General features: G+C 40.5%; 1 protein-coding gene across 3 annotated transcripts in view; it reads left to right on the forward strand.

Moving 5' to 3' along the window:
- The first annotated feature begins 946 nt into the window (after positions 1–946).
- The window catches only part of itsn1 (intersectin 1 (SH3 domain protein)), a 50903-nt gene continuing 34056 nt past the window's right edge, over positions 947–17793 (forward strand). For all 3 annotated transcript variants that reach the window (XM_030070256.1, XM_030070257.1, XM_030070258.1), the window contains exons 1-12: positions 947–1111; positions 9250–9309; positions 11069–11167; positions 12063–12126; positions 12507–12667; positions 14541–14726; positions 15658–15736; positions 15910–16019; positions 16140–16203; positions 16749–16886; positions 17108–17202; positions 17521–17660. In XM_030070256.1, the coding sequence (XP_029926116.1) occupies positions 9282–9309; positions 11069–11167; positions 12063–12126; positions 12507–12667; positions 14541–14726; positions 15658–15736; positions 15910–16019; positions 16140–16203; positions 16749–16886; positions 17108–17202; positions 17521–17660 (1164 nt within the window). In that variant the 5' untranslated portion in view covers positions 947–1111; positions 9250–9281. The remainder of the gene's footprint in view (positions 1112–9249; positions 9310–11068; positions 11168–12062; positions 12127–12506; positions 12668–14540; positions 14727–15657; positions 15737–15909; positions 16020–16139; positions 16204–16748; positions 16887–17107; positions 17203–17520; positions 17661–17793) is intronic.

A 17793-nucleotide genomic window follows, 5' to 3' on the forward strand; every position in this document is an offset into this window, starting at 1 on the left:
ACCTGCAGGCTTTGGGATAGTTGAAAATGATCATTCTCTCAGTATGTCCTCTGAGAATCTGCACCAATGGAAATAGGTGTAGATGGTGTCATATCAATCACCATTCACATTCTCCCTCACACTTTTCTCTCCTATTCCCATGACAGATTATAAGGGAAGTTTCACTCTGCTCTCCTCATGATAAAGAAAAACAAACAAACAAACAAACAAACAAACAAACAAAAAAAAAAACTTAAAAACTCCATACAGCTTGCAAACATGCATGCAATCGACTATATGCCATCTTCAGTTTCGTTTCGTACTCGGTATGCTAGGCCTCCTATTGCAGAAATGAAATCCACAAAGTCTTCATGTAGACCTATAAGTTGCATCTTCATTTGATTTTTTTTTACTTCCATCTTTTCTGTTTATACCATTTTAGGGTTAAGTATTATTGTGATATTTAAACGGATTACTCTCTAACAGGTGTTTTATTCTCAGTTGTTACCTTACCTCGATTTACTTGGACATTTTACTTGAGCAAACATGCTCAAACTTGTGCTTTTAGCTTACAGTCAGTCAGGGAGTAGCCTTAATTTTGATATGAACCTGTTTGTCATTTTAAGATATTATTTTCAATGCACCCATCCATTAAACACCATAAAAACCTCGTCCATTCAAATATATATGAAGCATTAAGACAACGAAATATAAAGTAGTGTAAAAGAGAAAAATGCAGAAAAAAAGAAACAAACCTAACAAAAAGATAATTCATAAAGAAATACATTCAATTTAAACAAAACAAACTAAACTAAACAAAACAAAACCAAAAACGCGAGTGTCCCCACGGCGTCCTTTAAGTCCTGATCCATACAAATTTCACGACTACAGAATCTCGCGATACTACCGTAACGTCATTATAGCTGTTACGACATCTCGCGATGCGTTAATAGCAGTTACCCCATTTTCCAACTCTTCCTCGGTCGGGATTTCGGAACCACAAGAGATTCACAGGAACGGGTTTTGGTGATAAAAAGGACACAAGTTGGGAGAGGATACAACGTTATATGGTCACATTAGCGCAAAGCACCCTACTTTATCAAATATCTGAGGATGGAAATTGAACTATGAGGTAAGAGCAGAATACAATGTGTGATGTGAAAGAATGTCCCTGAGCGGGCTAACGAGCTGACGTTAGCTTCTCACTGGTTAGCTAGCTTGCTAGTTGCATTAATGTGCTGTAACCATGGCATTAGCACAGCTAGTTGGTTATGTGTCCTGAGCGGCTAGCAGGAGGCAGGGTGTGTTTTGGGCTTTCACTCTGGTAGCGAGCAGTATTCGTATTTAATCGTTAGAGCATAGCAGGCTGGATGGAATGATAGTAGAAGACGGTAGAATACAGGCTCTACTAGCCGGTGGGGTTAAATCACTGCATCAGCACTGCCGCCGACCCAACGTTAACACTGCTGTTATTCGGATAGCTAAGGTTAATCCTGACTGAGGTGGCTGGGTAGTTTGAGGAACAACAGTGCTGATAACACTGTTAGAACACACAGCGGCTTTGAATTTAGGTTTCATCGGTTATCTTAGTGTTTACCATGTGCGAATATCAATATTAGTGACCTAACAACCTAATTGGCGCCCCGTTAGCTGTCAGAGCCAACATCTGTATGCCTATCATCTGTCCCAGTGCCTTTGGTTGAACACAGGCACCTAGCTACAAGGTTAGTCCACGGAAATGATGCAGAACGAATATTTCAGAGAAGCCGAGCACAGGATACAGTTGCAAAACACCCCTTGCATTGCTATAAACACACCATAAACTGATAGCTTACTCATCCTGCAATGGGATGGCGTAATGTGATTGGAATGAGTTAGCGCGCTCCAGGTGCGTTTCTGGGGACGCACCGATACTGACGTCTCTTGAAAATGCCATGCTTACACACTCAGAAGACTCAGATGAGTTACAGTACCTGTGGCATGAAAGTATTAACCTTCACGAGTAAACATAGTTTGATCAGTCGCAGTTAACACCCTCCTCCTATTTCCCTGTTCAAAGCCATACATCGTGATGACCCCCACATCAAACTAACTTTTCCATCACCTGGATAGAATATAATTACAAACATCCCAAACACAGTTGGTCTGCTAGTCAGAGTGCGAAGTTAAAACCAATCTCAAGGGCTTGAGAGTTATGTTTATCTCCTGATTCAATACTATCACCATACTTGGGTGCCGATTCCGTATGTATTGCAATTCGTCAGTATTGTGATTTTGCAAGTATTGCGTTTTCATATTACGATTGATTGCGATTTTTGTTTTTTTTTTAATTATCATCTAGTTTGTGGATGTTAAGATCCATAAAGCCATGATTATCCTAGAGGTCACAATAAGTTTATACACTCACTTCAAGTTTCAGAAAATGGTCTCACTACAATGAAATGGCTACTATGGGGGCTAACGTCATCATATCTGAATAAAATGGGACTCAACAGGAGTCTCAGCTTTCCAATCACACCCAAGACTGTTTAGGCCCCATTATGCAGAAATACACCATCTTACAACAGGCCAAAAGAACACATTTGGACTGCATCAGTTGTGGCCCAGACTATGCAGATGTCTGCAAAGGGGAGAGCCGTGACTGCCCAGAGAACCCATTTTCATTAAGATACCTTGAGGTTGAGAGGTGAAAGGACCCCTTTGCCAGTTTTTCCTTCACTAAAATTTCACCTAACTTTGGAGCTATATCTAGGCCCCTTGGTTGTCTAGTTTTATGTAATACTGATATCTTCATGTACTATTAAAATGGATTCAGTAATAAAAAAAATCAATAAGAAATTGTTAAAAAAAAAAAAAAAAAAAAGAATCGCATACTTAAGTGAACCGTTTTTTTCCCCTTACTACTACAGAAATCAGTTTTCAGGATCACTTTTCTTGGCAACCTGCTTGGTCATTCACTTATTTGTGAATGGGTGGAGCTGCATTTAGATCTGGGCCCCTGGTTCAGTCTCAGACCCAATGTTGCCCAGTATAATTTCCAATACCTGTTAATAAGTGTGGTTAAATAGCAAGGTGTAAACCTGGCATGAGTTGAATAACAAGGTGAGATGATGAATTTATATTGTACTGTCATTTTTGTCACGGTGAGGTTGCTTTTCCAAGTGTTTGGATGGGGGTTGGAGTCAGATGCAGTGTTCCTGAGTAATCTGTTCCCGAGTCCGCTGATTCCTGCCAGCTATAGCTTGTTATCGAAAAGAAGAAGACTTTTAAGATCAGACTAACTAAACCTAACATATGTACGGGATTTCATGCAATTGAGTTTGAGACCTTAGTCATTCCCAGTGCTGCACTTAAGCAGTACAATACAATACAAGGTATTCTGGTGTGTTTTTACATTGTAATAGTGCAGGCATTAGGTAGCTATGGAGGCTGATAAAGAGACTGCAGAAAATGGACTGTGTGTGTGTGTGTGTGTGTGTGCATGCGTGCACGTGTGTGCATGCGTGCACGTGTGTGTGTGTGTGTGTGTGTGTGTGTGTGTGTGTGTGTGTGTGTGTGTGTGTGCGCGCACGTGTGTATGCATGCATGTGTGTGTGTCTGGGGGGTCCTGTCACCTCTCAGGCCTCACCACTTTACAGCAGTGTAATAGAATGTGTGTGTTTGTGTGCAGAGGGTTGGTCAAGATACAGAGATAAAGGACTGGTGTTAGAGGGTGTGTTTTGTGTGTGAGTGAGAAAGGGGGAGACTGTGGAGTTAATGAGTGTGTGTGAGACAGAGGGTGTGTGTTAAATGCAAATGTGTGTGATGTGTGTAGGAGTCAGTAGAGCATGAGAGTGCTGATGTGAAGAGGCTGCAGTTATTAATAACACCACCACCATTGTTTATCCACCCATAGAGGACGCAAACAGTGTCAGTGGTGTGAAAGGTACTCAAATCCGTTGATGAGGTAAAAAGCAGCAATACTATAATGGAAAATTCTCCATTAAAGGAGAAAGAAATGAATTCCAAATTTTACTCAAATAAAAGTATAGGAATGTTAGAAGTAAAAGTACTTGCTCTGAAGAATAGTTTATTTCAGTGTAAAATCATAGAGGCATTAACGTGTAATAAGTATTTAAATGCTGATGCTAGGTTTAACCACTCCATCCACTTCTTTTGGTATATTTGGTATATTCAATGCATATATATTTTATGGGTTTATCATATGATTTACATGTTAACCCGCACTCTGCAATGTACATATAGCTGTCAGATGAATGGAGTAGCCTAAATAAATATGCAATAAGTTCCCTCTGAAATGTAGTGGAGTATGAAGTCTTACAAGCTGGAAATAGTCAAATAAAGCTCCAGTACCTAAGGGTACTTACTTAGTTACTTTCTCCCTTGTAAACAACAAAGCGAGCCCATGTTATTAAAAGTTAAAGAAGTTAATAATGGCCATCAAGTCTTTTACATCAAGGACAAAATGAACTTTCAATTTATTCAAAGTGTAATGGATTAAAAAAAAGACTAGCTTTTACATGCATTCATGCACCAGCAGTGATCTGAAGGTCAGACTTTGAGGAAAAATCTACCTAAAACACTTGAACACTGTTAGAAACCAGCTGTTTGTGATATGCCTTGCATTTCTGGGCTCATTTTGTTAGATAGGAGTTTTTTAATTCCCATGGGTAGCTATCCAAACAGACAACGCAACATTTTGTCAATATTTCCAATGCAGTTGTAATGTTTGATAGCAGAAATTTCTTCAGCATTCAAAACATCGATGGTAGACATCAGATTTTGATATCAGTGAATCCAAGTGCAAGAGCTTCTTTCTAGATTCACCATTTTGCAGTGAAACTGAACAATTATGCAGGGAGAAAACCATAGAAGAGCCAGAGATATTAATTTCTCCATGCAAATAGCTCAAAACAGTGGAGTTTTGGTACAGTCATACCCACTCCACAGTTTTTATAAACCAGTGGACCAGCCACTGTAACTGTAATTTTATTACCAAACAGCCAGCTTTGATTGAAAGCAAGACTTCACACCTTTTCTCCTGGGGTTGAATAAAGTTGTTCTGGAAACCTGGGAAATCACTGACTGAAGTAGGAGTAGGCAAGGCAGATTGATGAAAAGTGGGTAGAACAAAAAGGTAATATGTGTCCACTTCTCTACAAAACAACTCCTGAAATTCACTGAGTATCACAAACTGTGGTTATCTAACAGTGTAAGTGGAGCCATGGGAGAAATTGTCCTTTAAAAGTACCCGGCACTGTGACATTTGTTGGATCATGCATCAAAAATCACACACCATCATCTCAAATGCAATCAGAAACAGCACCAAAACTGCACAGCTGAGAAACCAGAAGAGGAGGGCGTCAGGAAGAGGGGGGAGGGGGACAGAGACAACGAGAGTCTGAACCCTAATCTGTATGTTTTGAAGTCTTTAGAGCCTGATGTTTGTGTGTGTGTCTGTGTGTCTGTGTGTGTGAGTGCGCGCACGCATGCATGTGTGTGTGTACGTGCGAGGGGCTTAGACAGACATCTGTCACAAGCTTTGATAATGGACCAACACTCCAGATACATACTAACGCTCTAATTATACAGACTAATCCCACATGTACAGACAGAGAACACATACAGGACATACACACAGATGACAAAGGAAATAGATGTATTATAACAGGAATAAAGGAAAAAGTATAAGTTTATACTTTGTGTAAGTTGACTCCCTTTTGGAGGTCTGAATGAAATTTTTAGTGCAGGACTTATATGTTATGTTGACTTCTGTTATTTTAAATATGTTACAAAGACAAGCTTTATGATAAAACAACATATTTTGTGATAAGATAAGCGAATTTCCTTCAGGATGAATAAAGTATCTATCTATCTATCATCTCTTGAGAGGAATTAGGGTTTATACATAGGAATTCCTGTTGATGCAGCACCAGGTCTTCACGGCTCTACTGAGGTTGAGAAACAGCCGAATGTCATGATAGACACGCAGGCCCAGCCAGCTACTTCAGTTAGTCACATGACTTCGTAAAAGAATTTGGTGCTTCATAAATATTGGTGCCTACTCCTAGGTATTTGATGCTGGTGCGACTAAGAGTGCAATCCCATGAACAGATTGTTTTCTTTGGTCTGAGCCATCTGGAAAAGTACTTTGTGGCATTTTTGCATGGATTGTGTTGTCCAAACACACCAAGGCTCCAAAAAAATAGTCAGATCACTTGTAGCTCGTTTGTTGGCTTATTGATAACCTGTCATCCTTCTAGAGTAAAGATTTGTCAGAGGGAGGAGGCCAAAACAAATCAGATTCCTGTCCCTGTAACTGTACCTAATGAAGGTACAGTTGTCTGTGCTTTTTGTTGTAATGAATATGAGCATCACATCATTCATCAAGCTTTCCAAGCATGAGTAACTGTTGGCTATCAGATGTCAGCATCCGTCTCCCCATTCCCATAAAATGGTTTTGGGATCATTTCCTGTGGCTGGTTTGGATTCTGTTCTCCCAACAACCTGCAACACATTTGTTTTGTAAGAAGACCAAGAAATGTATTTTAATGTGCGTGGTTAACTTGGTGCCACCTGAGGTCTGCATGGTAAACATGCATGGTGTGGACCAGTCCTCACTTGTTGAGGTCGGGAGCAGCAGTGCTATAAAAAGCGGTGGACTGACTAGCTGTTTGATTGTTCTCATCCCTTGTCAGAAGGAACAGGCTCCACTCCAACTACACACTCTCTCTCTCTCTACTTTCTCAGTGTCAGTGTGTGTGTGTGTGTGTGTGTGTGTGTGTGTGTGTGTGTGTGTATGTAGGGTGGGCTTTGTTCCTCTGACCTAGTTAAACTGTCCTCCCACTCTGTTGATAATGGGACACATAGATAGATACATGCATGCACACACACACTTCAATAGGCCAAGGAGAAGAGTGGGAGCGTGTACACAGGGTCTTGTGGTAGAGGGAAAAGTGTGTGTGTGTGTGTGTGTGTGTGTGTGTGTGTGTGTGTGTGTGTGTGTGTGTGTGTGTTTTGTGTCAGCACAATGCTCTAAAAGAAGACCAGGGAGCGATGACTCAAGTCAGCAGCCCAACTGTCCAGTCACACACCCTTGCTAAGTCCTTGTCTGCTGCACTGCATGTCAGATTATGGGCTGTCTGCTGGCTGTAGTAATACAGTAGAGGCAGGCCTGAATCTGATTAACATACCTCTAACTTTGAGTGTGTGTTTATGTGTAAGTAATTGTACGACTGTGTTAATAAGTGAGTGTGGAGCTTTAAGTTTTTGAAGTTAGAATGATGTATTGATTTAACATTTTAATAATTAGGATATAAGCCTGGGGTATTGTAGATTTTTGAGTTTCTTGGATTCCGTATTCTGTATTTGTTTGATGCTGTGTGTAGCCTTAGAAATGTTGTGTGTGTAGTGTACATGAGGAAATCAACATTGTATTTTTTTAATCTTATGATGAAGCCTTGATGTCAAAGTGGAAGTATACGTGGGTGTCATACATTTATATGTGACCCTGCATGCAACCTTTGCATTGGAGGGTGAAGGTGTCTGCTTGTGCCACTAATAAGTTGGATCCCATCATGCTGTGATGTCATGCACTGTGTACATTGCGGTAAAATCTCAGTAAAAATGGAGAATGCATGTCATGCTAAAATCCTGGTGTTACCAGTAACCTTGTAAAATCTGCTCATTTGCCAGTCGATTTTTTTGTCTACAAAATGTGGTAAACATTTTTTTTCTAATGCACTTGAACTGAACAACCTTGAACATCTTTGAGCAATGTGCTGACACTGCATAGCACTTACTCTCCCACTCCCACAAAGATTTCAACATGACTGCAGGATTAGTTCTTTGTTTCTTAGACATATGGAGTCAGAGTTGGCTCCAAGTGTAGATATATTGATTAAGATAACAAAATAAAGATTTTTAAAGAATTGTCATTCTAAAAAATCATTAAAATTCACGAAAACACACCAATACAGGTAAGCTGCAAAACTAGCGAATAAATGTAATGAACTGTAATTATACGTATAATGGACTTGAGCTGATGTATGGTGTATGTGGGTGTCTGACCTTAATCATTTTCCAGTTCACCTTTAATTGTCCTTTCAGATCTGTTTTCAGTCAATCTGTTTTTCATTTCCTCCCTTTTATTTATGTGCAGAGCATGTTAAAACCCTTAATTCCAGATTTTGGAGTTTTTCAGTCTTTTGCCTTTTGACCATGTAACTCCTTCAAAACACGTCCCTAACTTTCCAGAGTGCATGGCCTGAAAGGAAAGCTGCCCTGTTAGAGGCTGGCTGCAGTGGAGCTTTTCACTGGCTCACAGTCGAGGTCTGGTGTTGACTGTGGTCCGCTCCCAAGTGAGAAACTATGTAAATGTGTGAGTGTGAAGCTGAGTGTTTTTGAAAAAGAGTAGGTATACTCCGTTAACCTGCCCTGCATAAATAAAGGTTTGGTTCTCTGTTGACGTGCATAATGATGGCTAACACATGATTTAGTTTATTGTGGGCCATCACTGTCTCACTAACAGATGCTGGCAGTTGGCTTGTGCAGATTCTTCAATCACCGTTTCCTGTAATGTAAAACAACTGAATTGAAAAACTTACTACATCCAACATAGATGAAGTATTGTGTTAATATGTCTCTGTTTGTGTTTCCATGTGTGCAGCCATAGATTACATCTCAGGGAATTCATGATCTCAACACAGAGAGATGGAAGAGTGGGAAATTAACAGCAGCCACATATTGGAAAAGACTTTCAGTAACTGAGTTTGTTCACTGTATCAGCAACGTTGGCCGGTGATGAAGTACTATTTGGATTCCTTATTTTGTGGTAGAACATCTGATGGGGTTGTGAAACAGTGAAAGCAACACATGAATTTTGGGAGTTGTCAGACATTGTAACCTTTACTCCAAAAAGTTTGTTTCTTGGCTTTGGCAGTGGGTTTGCAGAATGTGGCAGTTCTGGAGAATTGAACACATCTCATTACCAACTGGTCATGGCCACAAGATTTTATATCATGGCCTCTGATCAAGTAAAGTCAGTGCCGTGTGTTGTTTTTCTCAATAAATTTACGTCATTGACAACATCATTTGAAACACATCTGATACTACAAACCACAAAATGCTGTCATCTCTGAGGCCTGACTCTCAAGCTTATGTTAGCTGCAAGGAAGCGCAACAAAACAGTTCACTTCCAGAGGCTGCAAAACCTTTGAGTGGGCTAGAAGTGCTAACAGTAATCTGTTTTTCCTTATTTTGTTGTTTCAGGTATTGTGTAGCTGCAGAAGACTGACAGAACTATGGCGCAGTTCCCTACAACATTTACAGGTTAGAACCCGTGTGTGTGTGTGTGTGTGTGTGTGTGTGTGTGTGTGTGTGTGTGTGTGTGTGTGTGTGTGTGTGTGTGTGTGTGTGTGTGTGTGTGTGTGTGGTGTGTGTGTGCATCAGAGGGGGAGAGAGAGAAAGAGAGAGAGAGGGAGAGGGAGAGGGAGAGAGAGAGATTATTACTACATTCTTAAATCTGCCTAAGATATTTTCCTAAGCTAAATGCTGAAAATACTCACTTCAAAGGAGCAGCAGCAACAAGTCACGTCACTACAAGAAGAAGGAGTGCCATGCCCTACAAATTGACATTGTGGCATTAAATTCACAATGCTCAATTGTCACTAATCTCTGACTGCTCAGTGATATTTTCGAAAAACATCACACTTCCGGACATGGCGGTAGATGCAGAGAATGTCAAACAATCAAGACCAAATTGAAAACTATGGCAGTTTCTATTGGAACACATTTCACATTGGGAGATGTTTTCCGAAGCAGATGGAAATGTTATCTGACCCCATCTAAACACCATCGCCAGAGAGCCAGTGTGAGACTAAAAGAGGTGATTATGGTATATTCCAAGAATTGTATGTTATGAATTGGCATTGATAGGAAGTGTGAGATAGAAAATATTGCATACTTGGCTCTATGCCTTACAAAGAGCTGAACCACACCTCCCTGGCTTTCAGATTTATGGGACACGAAGGGAGGAAAGTATGAGAAACATCAGGGCTGATGTACAGGATATGGATGCTCTTTAGGATGAAGACAAGCTCAAAGGCCCATTGATGTCTAAGAATAGAATCACACACTTGGAAAGCACATAGGGAGAATGGATTTGTCCACATGTGAGGGAATACACCTTTTTCTGTCACTCCTTTCTGTAAATCCTATTACAAAAATGTAACTTTGTCATGTAAAATACCATTATAAATCAAACTGTGTGGTGCAGAAGATTTGTAAGTGTCCTCATGGATGATGTCACAAAAGAATTTAGTCATACCGACAAAATGGAAATCTATGGAAGCCACTGAGTACCGAAGAAGGGCTACCACAAAAACTTAAAGTTAATAATTTCACTGTGCTCTTATGCAAGGTGAAATAACAAAGTTGAGATGAACTGAAATCTCCGCAGGAATGCTACTGAGCCCCCTGCATATTATGGAACAACTAAGCAGAGACTGGAAAAATCGACTCTTGGATACTCTTACATTGTTACATATAAAAAATTTATGATGCTCTGTGCATTTTGGGACATAGTTTGTGATTTTTGTGGAGTAAAATTTACATTTTTTGTCTGTATTCACTCTCCCTCAACCTCTCTTGTCTGCTCCTGCTTCATCAGCAATTTTTCCCCTCACGTTCCCAGAATGGCTTTCCAGTGTGGCTGCATATTAGATTTAATGACAGGCTTATCTCATCGGCCAGTGAGGAATCCATTATTTCTGATTGCTATCAGAATTGTTAATATGCATATCTGTCATCTGAGTTTCCTCTCTCGTTGGTGAACTTGATGTCTCTCAGTTCTCCTGTGTCCTTCCTCCTTTTATCCTTCCACCCTTTCTTCACTGGCCACATTGTCTTATGTGTCACTTACACAGGAATCCTCTTTTAGGAACTAAAACTCATGACTAACACATTTTTCTCACACCTCCTTTCTCTTTCCCCCTCTCTCTCTGTCTCTTTAGTTGTGCCTTTGCCTTTGGGATTGGGGATTTTAATCTCTGGTCATATGTGTGTGTGTGTTTTACTTTGTGTTTGTTAGGTCCAGTATCAGATGTGTTTCTGATCTCAGTGGATGAGAGAGCCAAACATGACCAGCAGTTCCACAGCCTCACCCCGACTCCTGCGGGCTATATCACAGGTAACATACACTTAAGTGTGCACACTGTCAGACACATGTAGGGAGTTTGAGGCCAGATCACAAGACAAACAAGGCACAATGCCACACGGCTTGTGCTTGTCTAAGAAAAGAGTTTTAGCCCACTGGGCAGCCTTGGAGGAGGCAACCGCCTTCCTGTTGTCACTCAGGGAACAAAAGGCCCTTGTGCTGGGATGTGTGTCTCAGGAAACTGAATCTGAATTAGGAAAACTGAATTTGTATTGGGAAAACCAATTTTGGCACTATGGCCAAAAGTTTAATTCAGTAATCTTCACATTTAATTTCAAACCTTTACATTAAAATTCAAATTGGGCGTAACAAAATTAGATTTTTGATATCATCATAACAATTCCTTTTTTGAAAAGGAGCATGACAACTGAGATCTGCAGATTCCTGGCACTCTTTCCACAGCTGCTTGCTTTGCTGTCACATTTTGATTGTTGTCCCCCAGTTCTCCAAGTGTCTCACCTTAAGCTCAGCTTAAAGAACTCATTGGAAGTCATGGGTTTTAAAGGAATTAATTGTTCTGTTCATGCAAGATAATTGCCCTAGGGATGTTACATACACACAATACTGTGAGTATACGTGAGTCACAACCAGTCAGTGAATCACAGTATGAGCAATAAATTCCAATGTGAGTGCAGAGCAAAGAATAGTGTACTGAAGTCTGGCATACCACTTTTGATATTTTAATTGTCAGTGTATTTATAAAGAAAACATTTTGGAGATTGAAGTTTGCCCTTCCAAAACCCATAATGCAATTTTTTTTATTTGTTAGGGATTTGTTTTTTTCATTTGACTTTCTCCATCATATAAAAGAAACTTCCTTTTTGTGTCTTGTCTGTGACCTCATATCCTGTTCCTGTGTGTTTCCTAGGGGACCAGGCCAGGAACTTCTTCCTTCAGTCAGGACTGCCCCCTCCCATCCTGGCACAAATCTGGTGAGTCGCATGATGAGGAAGATAGCGCCAGTTCACAGACAAAAATTACCGCAGCAATCAACTCATTGTAATTGTAATTGTTTTAAAAATCACTGACATCACATGAGATTACAGACTGCTTAGGCGGAGCACCTATTAACACAAGTTGTTGTCCTAAGGATTAAATAATTTCCCAGTCATATTGATTTTTTTTTGTCCAGTATGAATACATACTAAAAATAAGACCAGTTTCCCTCCTGAACATTTCAGTGTGAGAAAGCATGGTGCTAAAGAGGTTGTGATTCATGAATGTGCAAGAAAACACTACAAATGTTACACCTAAGTTAAAATGTCATTTTGACATGTGTGTTGTGTTTTTGTGTCTCTTTCTGTGCCTCCAGGGCTCTAGCTGATATGAACAGCGATGGTCGAATGGATATCCATGAGTTCTCCATCGCTATGAAGCTCATCAAACTGAAGCTCCAGGGTCACCCTCTGCCCCCCAGCCTGCCCCCCAGCATGAAACAGTCTCCACTGCCCATGCCACCACAGACTGGATTTGGTAAGAGACTAGTGTTGCATGGTATACCATTACTAGAAAGGTACTGCAATACTTTGCAGTTAAAAACGGCACTAGACCCAATTTTATTAGTTTAGATTTTTTAAGAATGACATTGTTTTAATATTTCCTATGAGTTGTGTCAGTGCATGACAGTAGGGCAGGGTGTGTGTGCGCTGCGCTCTGATCACTCACTTTCAGCATAGTGGGCGTGCCAACGTTTTTTATTCCGCTCTCTCATGCATGCCTCAGCTTTCATTGAGACTGAAAGAGAGGCATGGCTCTAAGTTCAAGTGTTCTTGCCCACCATCCACAGCTTGTTGACATAGCAGACTAGCCAACATGGAAATCTCTCTCTCTCTCTCTCTCTCTCTCACTCTCTCTCTCTCTCTCTCACTCTCTCTCTCACTCTCTCACTCTCTCACTCTCTCTTGCTCACACTCTCTTGCTCTCGCTTTCTCTCTGTCCACCATCTCAAAAGTGGAAAGAGAGAGAGACATTTCCATGCTGGCTAGTCTGAGATGATGTTGCAGCTTTGTGTGGGAAACAAGACTTGAAATTAAAAGAACAAGTGCTCTGATAGCTCAACGGGTTAATACTCCAGCAATGGATCGACATTACATATCCTTTTCCATTAATATCTCAGCGCTTGTAGTAGAGACAAGGATGAAAAAGGAGTGTGTATAGACAGGCTTACCCTTTTCAACTATATAGTTTTTGTGGCTGTAGACCCGGGGAAGGTAGCACAACTTCATCCTGAAACTGGTACACATTTTGTGTTCATTATTTAGCAAGTCTGACATTTTTTGATATAGAAACAACTGGCAAACAGTCCTCCATTGAACTACCATACTTACCTTCACAGAGGAGGTAATGTCAAAAGGTTCTGAATAGATCAATATGAAATTTTGTTGAAATACTGGACCAATTTTTTTTTTTAAACATAGCTATTAAGCTCAGCAGCTGTAACAAGATGATTTTATTTTTGTCAAAACATACAATATGTAAAGCTCAGCAGCTGTGAATTGTTTTTTTAAGATAAAACAGTCTCAAAATATTTTCTGTTTTATCGATGATAATAATAACAATAATAGTAATCATAATAATTTGTTTTTTTTTTTAAAAAGAATTTTAAGTGCCATGCTTTGTCCTCTAATATATTATTCCGTGACTATTCCTGATGTTTTAGGTTTTTGCCATGGTTTTGTTTCACAGTCGGTATCAAAATATTTAGTTAAGGTATCTAAGTCCATAATTTTGGAATAGTGACAATACTATAAGAGACAGACACACCATTTTTTGTGTTATGTCTGTAGCACAGAAAAATAAGCTTTTACATGTGTATTTTGTACACACAGTATTAATGCAAGAACACTGGTAAATATGATCCTTGCTTTCATTTGATCACGGTTGCCGTATTTCCATGCATGTGGTGACTTTATCTGCATGAATTGATAATGTATTGACTGGCTCCTTGTCTGTAGGTCTTCTACTTATGGCCTACTGGTCTAAATGAGTGATAATGAACTATACCCTAACAGTAACAACATACTTTAAATGTTGTTAATCTCATAAAGATAGTCCTTGCTCTCTCAGTTGTACCTCCTGTGTCCGCTGCTCTGATGAAGTTAATGCATAATGTAATAATGTAATGTAATAATGTCCAGCTCTCTCCTTAAGGAGTGCATCACTGGCGCCTGCACCTCATTTACCAGCATAAACAGATAATGTCAAACTCACTGATACAGGAAAATCAATCATCCTCTCCTTACACTCTCCCTCATGCCATGCGCCACTTTCAGCAGATGCTGCATATCAAAAGAATAATTTATTGATAGTACCCATTCTGATCATGCTGCCTATCTGTTTCCTGCAGGCATGCCCCCCATGGCTCCCATACCAGCGGCTCTGCCAGGCGTGCCCCCCCTTCCCCTGCCCCCTCTCCCCGTCGGCGTATCTCCTCCACTTGTGTCCTCTGCGCCACCTCCCCTCCCCCCGCCCATTGCCAACGGAGCTCCACCCACAGGCATGATCCAGCCAATCACAGGCTTCTCCCACCCAGGTAACAGCCAGCCACACCTACACCAGGGAAGGAAATGAAAAAAAAAACAAAAAAAACAGCCTTTTGTGTTACTTGACATTTTAGACTTGAAAGTGTTGTTTTAGAGACATTTTCCCTCAAGTTGCATCTCAGTTCTTAAGCATGTCTGTAAATGTACAGTCAAGGAATTGGACAAGGAAAAAATATATAAGTTTATCTCCTTTTTTGTCTTCTTTTATATAAACTTCCTATGTAGAATATGACCAGAAAACGTAAACATCCAAGGCACACTGTTGTGTTGAAAAAATATTTGTCAAGCCCTTATTATTACATGGCCAAGTATGATTTAAAAACCTGGCTGTTGACCAACATGTTTCAGCTTCAAGAACCTTCATCAGGGTGCAGGATCTGGACAATGGGAAAACACTGTTGTTAAATCCTGATGCACACATGATATAGTTCTTAGGTCAAATCTACCCCTATAGTGTGACATAGCCTAGACGACAAGCATGTTGGACTAGCTACTATCAGCACATACTAAACACTCATCAAAGTCAGGAGGTTAAGGTCTGGGAATGCTGATTTGGAAAATGTGTATGAACTCTTTGCCACAGTACTTTTCAGCATGTGTCGATCTCTAAGTATCAATAAAAGATGACTAATCAGTGATAAGTCAGTAAAAAAAATTACTAACTACATACTGATACATCTATGTTGTTTTGGTAGAGTAAAATGTGAGAGTAATGAGTAAAATGTTGTGATTTTTTTTTTCTTAATCACAGCTAGTGATGCAAATAACTCCAGTTAAACAACTAAACTACGATGGTTTTGTTGAGTTTGAATGTAGTGACTGATTGAACCACTTCTAAAAAGCAGTATAAATACCACTTGAGTTTAGCTGACTGTCCCACCACAGCTTTAGAGTAAATCATCCCCCCTCTGTCTCTCATAGCTTCCTCTATCAACAAGTCATCATCATTTAGCCGGTCCTCGACCAAACTGCAGAAGGGGCCCTCCTTTGACTCTGCCAGGTACGTCACATCAGTTCTGTGTTATTTCAGATATTATGTCATAATAAAACATTTTGTGATTTAAAAAAAAAAAAAAATACCACATCATTTTCGTAGTTTTCACTTACCACTGTTTACCTCTGATTTTTTCCAATGTTCCTCGACTATTTGCATCATATCACGTCATTCCCCAGTGCCCAGACTCCCCCCACTCACTCTGATTGGGCGGTTCCTCAGTCCTCCAGGCTGAAGTACAGACAGCTTTTCAACTCCCATGACAAAATGATGAGTGGACACCTCACTGGTACACACACACGCACACACTTATCCTCAGCAGTAATACGATATCTTTAATTTCACTCTATATTTTACTTTTAACGTGTTTGTTGGTTTGTCTCTGTGTGTGCATGTGCAAATGTTCCAGGTCCCCAGGCTCGCACCATCCTGATGCAGTCCAGTCTTCCTCAGACCCAGCTGGCTTCTATATGGTCAGTACGCTGAAATGTTCTTTGAAATTCAGTCATTCAGTCTTTCATAAAACAGGAGAGCACAAGTGAAAGGAAACTGTGAAATTCAGATGCATCCTGTGTACATATGAGTCATATATTTCATTTATTGTGAATGTTTTTTGTAATATCTGTGCAGCAAGCCTGAAACCCTGACACTATATTAAGACATCATATTTAAATCCTGTGGATGCATAAACATAAAACTGAAACCGAGAATCTGCACTTTAACCACATCGTATTATCGTACTGGGACCTTTCTGCTCTGTAGGTGGGTGGTAGGTCGATTGTTTTTTTGAACATACCAGTGAGATTGTTTTTTGATACACCACACATCTGAGATGTTATTCCTGCAAAATCCATTTGGAAAAAGGTGCAATGGGTAGCACATTGTAACAAAAACAACAAAAATGTAACAAAAATGTGCTTCCAATCATTTGTGAACATTTGTTTCTATGATAATTAGGTTACATTTCAAGATGTCTCTTCTCTTCATGAAGAATGTATTTCTTCTTCTGTTCCTTTAGGAGTCTGTCGGATATTGATCAGGATGGCAAGCTGACAGCTGAGGAGTTTATCCTGGCCATGCACCTCATAGACATGGCTATGTCTGGTCTACCGCTGCCCCCTGTGTTACCACCAGAATACCTCCCACCTACATTCAGGTAAATAACTCACTGACCATACATAATACAGAGTACATATTTGAACTCAAGACTGTTTGCACATCTGATTTACATCTGATTTCTGCAGTTAAGTTCTGATAGGTTCTGGTGGTTATTAATATGTGTGTGTGTGTGTGTGTGTGTGTGTGTGTGTGTGTGTGTGTGTGTGTGTGTGTGTGTGTGTGTGTGTGTGTGCGTGTGTGTGCGCTTACATTCTTTAGGCGTGTGCGTAGCGACAGTGTTCAGTCAGACCAGAAGAGTGTCCAGGAGGAGACAGAGGAGGAAACAGAAGCCAGCCAGGAGAAGAAACTTCCAGGTGGTCCAGCTGGCTTAACACCTGCCAGCCACATCATGCTATTGGTCTGTCCAGGACTAGTTTGCCCTGAGCTGTTAACTGAGTTCAGGCATTACGCTTTATAGTTGTGGCCATGTTAGCCCCATGTTAGCTCTGTGGCTCCAACAACCTACTCTGTGATTGTTGGATGCACTCACACTATTTCACTTTTTTGTAGAAACCGTGCTGCCTCACCAACATGTTATGCAGAAAAATTGAAAAAGTGGGTTGGGCGAGGTGCACTTGGTTTCCACAAAGAGGAAACACTGAACTTTTTTTTCTTCCTTCCTGGCCTCACAGTGACTTTTGAGGATAAGAAGAGGGAGAACTTTGAGCGAGGGAATCTGGAGTTGGAGAAGAGGCGCCAGGCCCTGCTGGAGCAGCAGAGGAAAGAGCAGGAGAGGCTGGCCGCACTGGAGAGAGAGGAGCAGGAGAGGAAGGTAGACTGCATGTCATATTGTACGAGACACATGCAAAGAGACATACTAAAGCATTAAAGTGCAATAAAACTATACAGGAGTGGCTCACTGCATTGGGGAGAGAGGAACAGACCAATCTCAGATATAAATTTCT

This window comes from Myripristis murdjan, chromosome 15 (assembly GCF_902150065.1).
Source record: "Myripristis murdjan chromosome 15, fMyrMur1.1, whole genome shotgun sequence".
Lineage (NCBI taxonomy): Eukaryota > Metazoa > Chordata > Actinopteri > Holocentriformes > Holocentridae > Myripristis > Myripristis murdjan.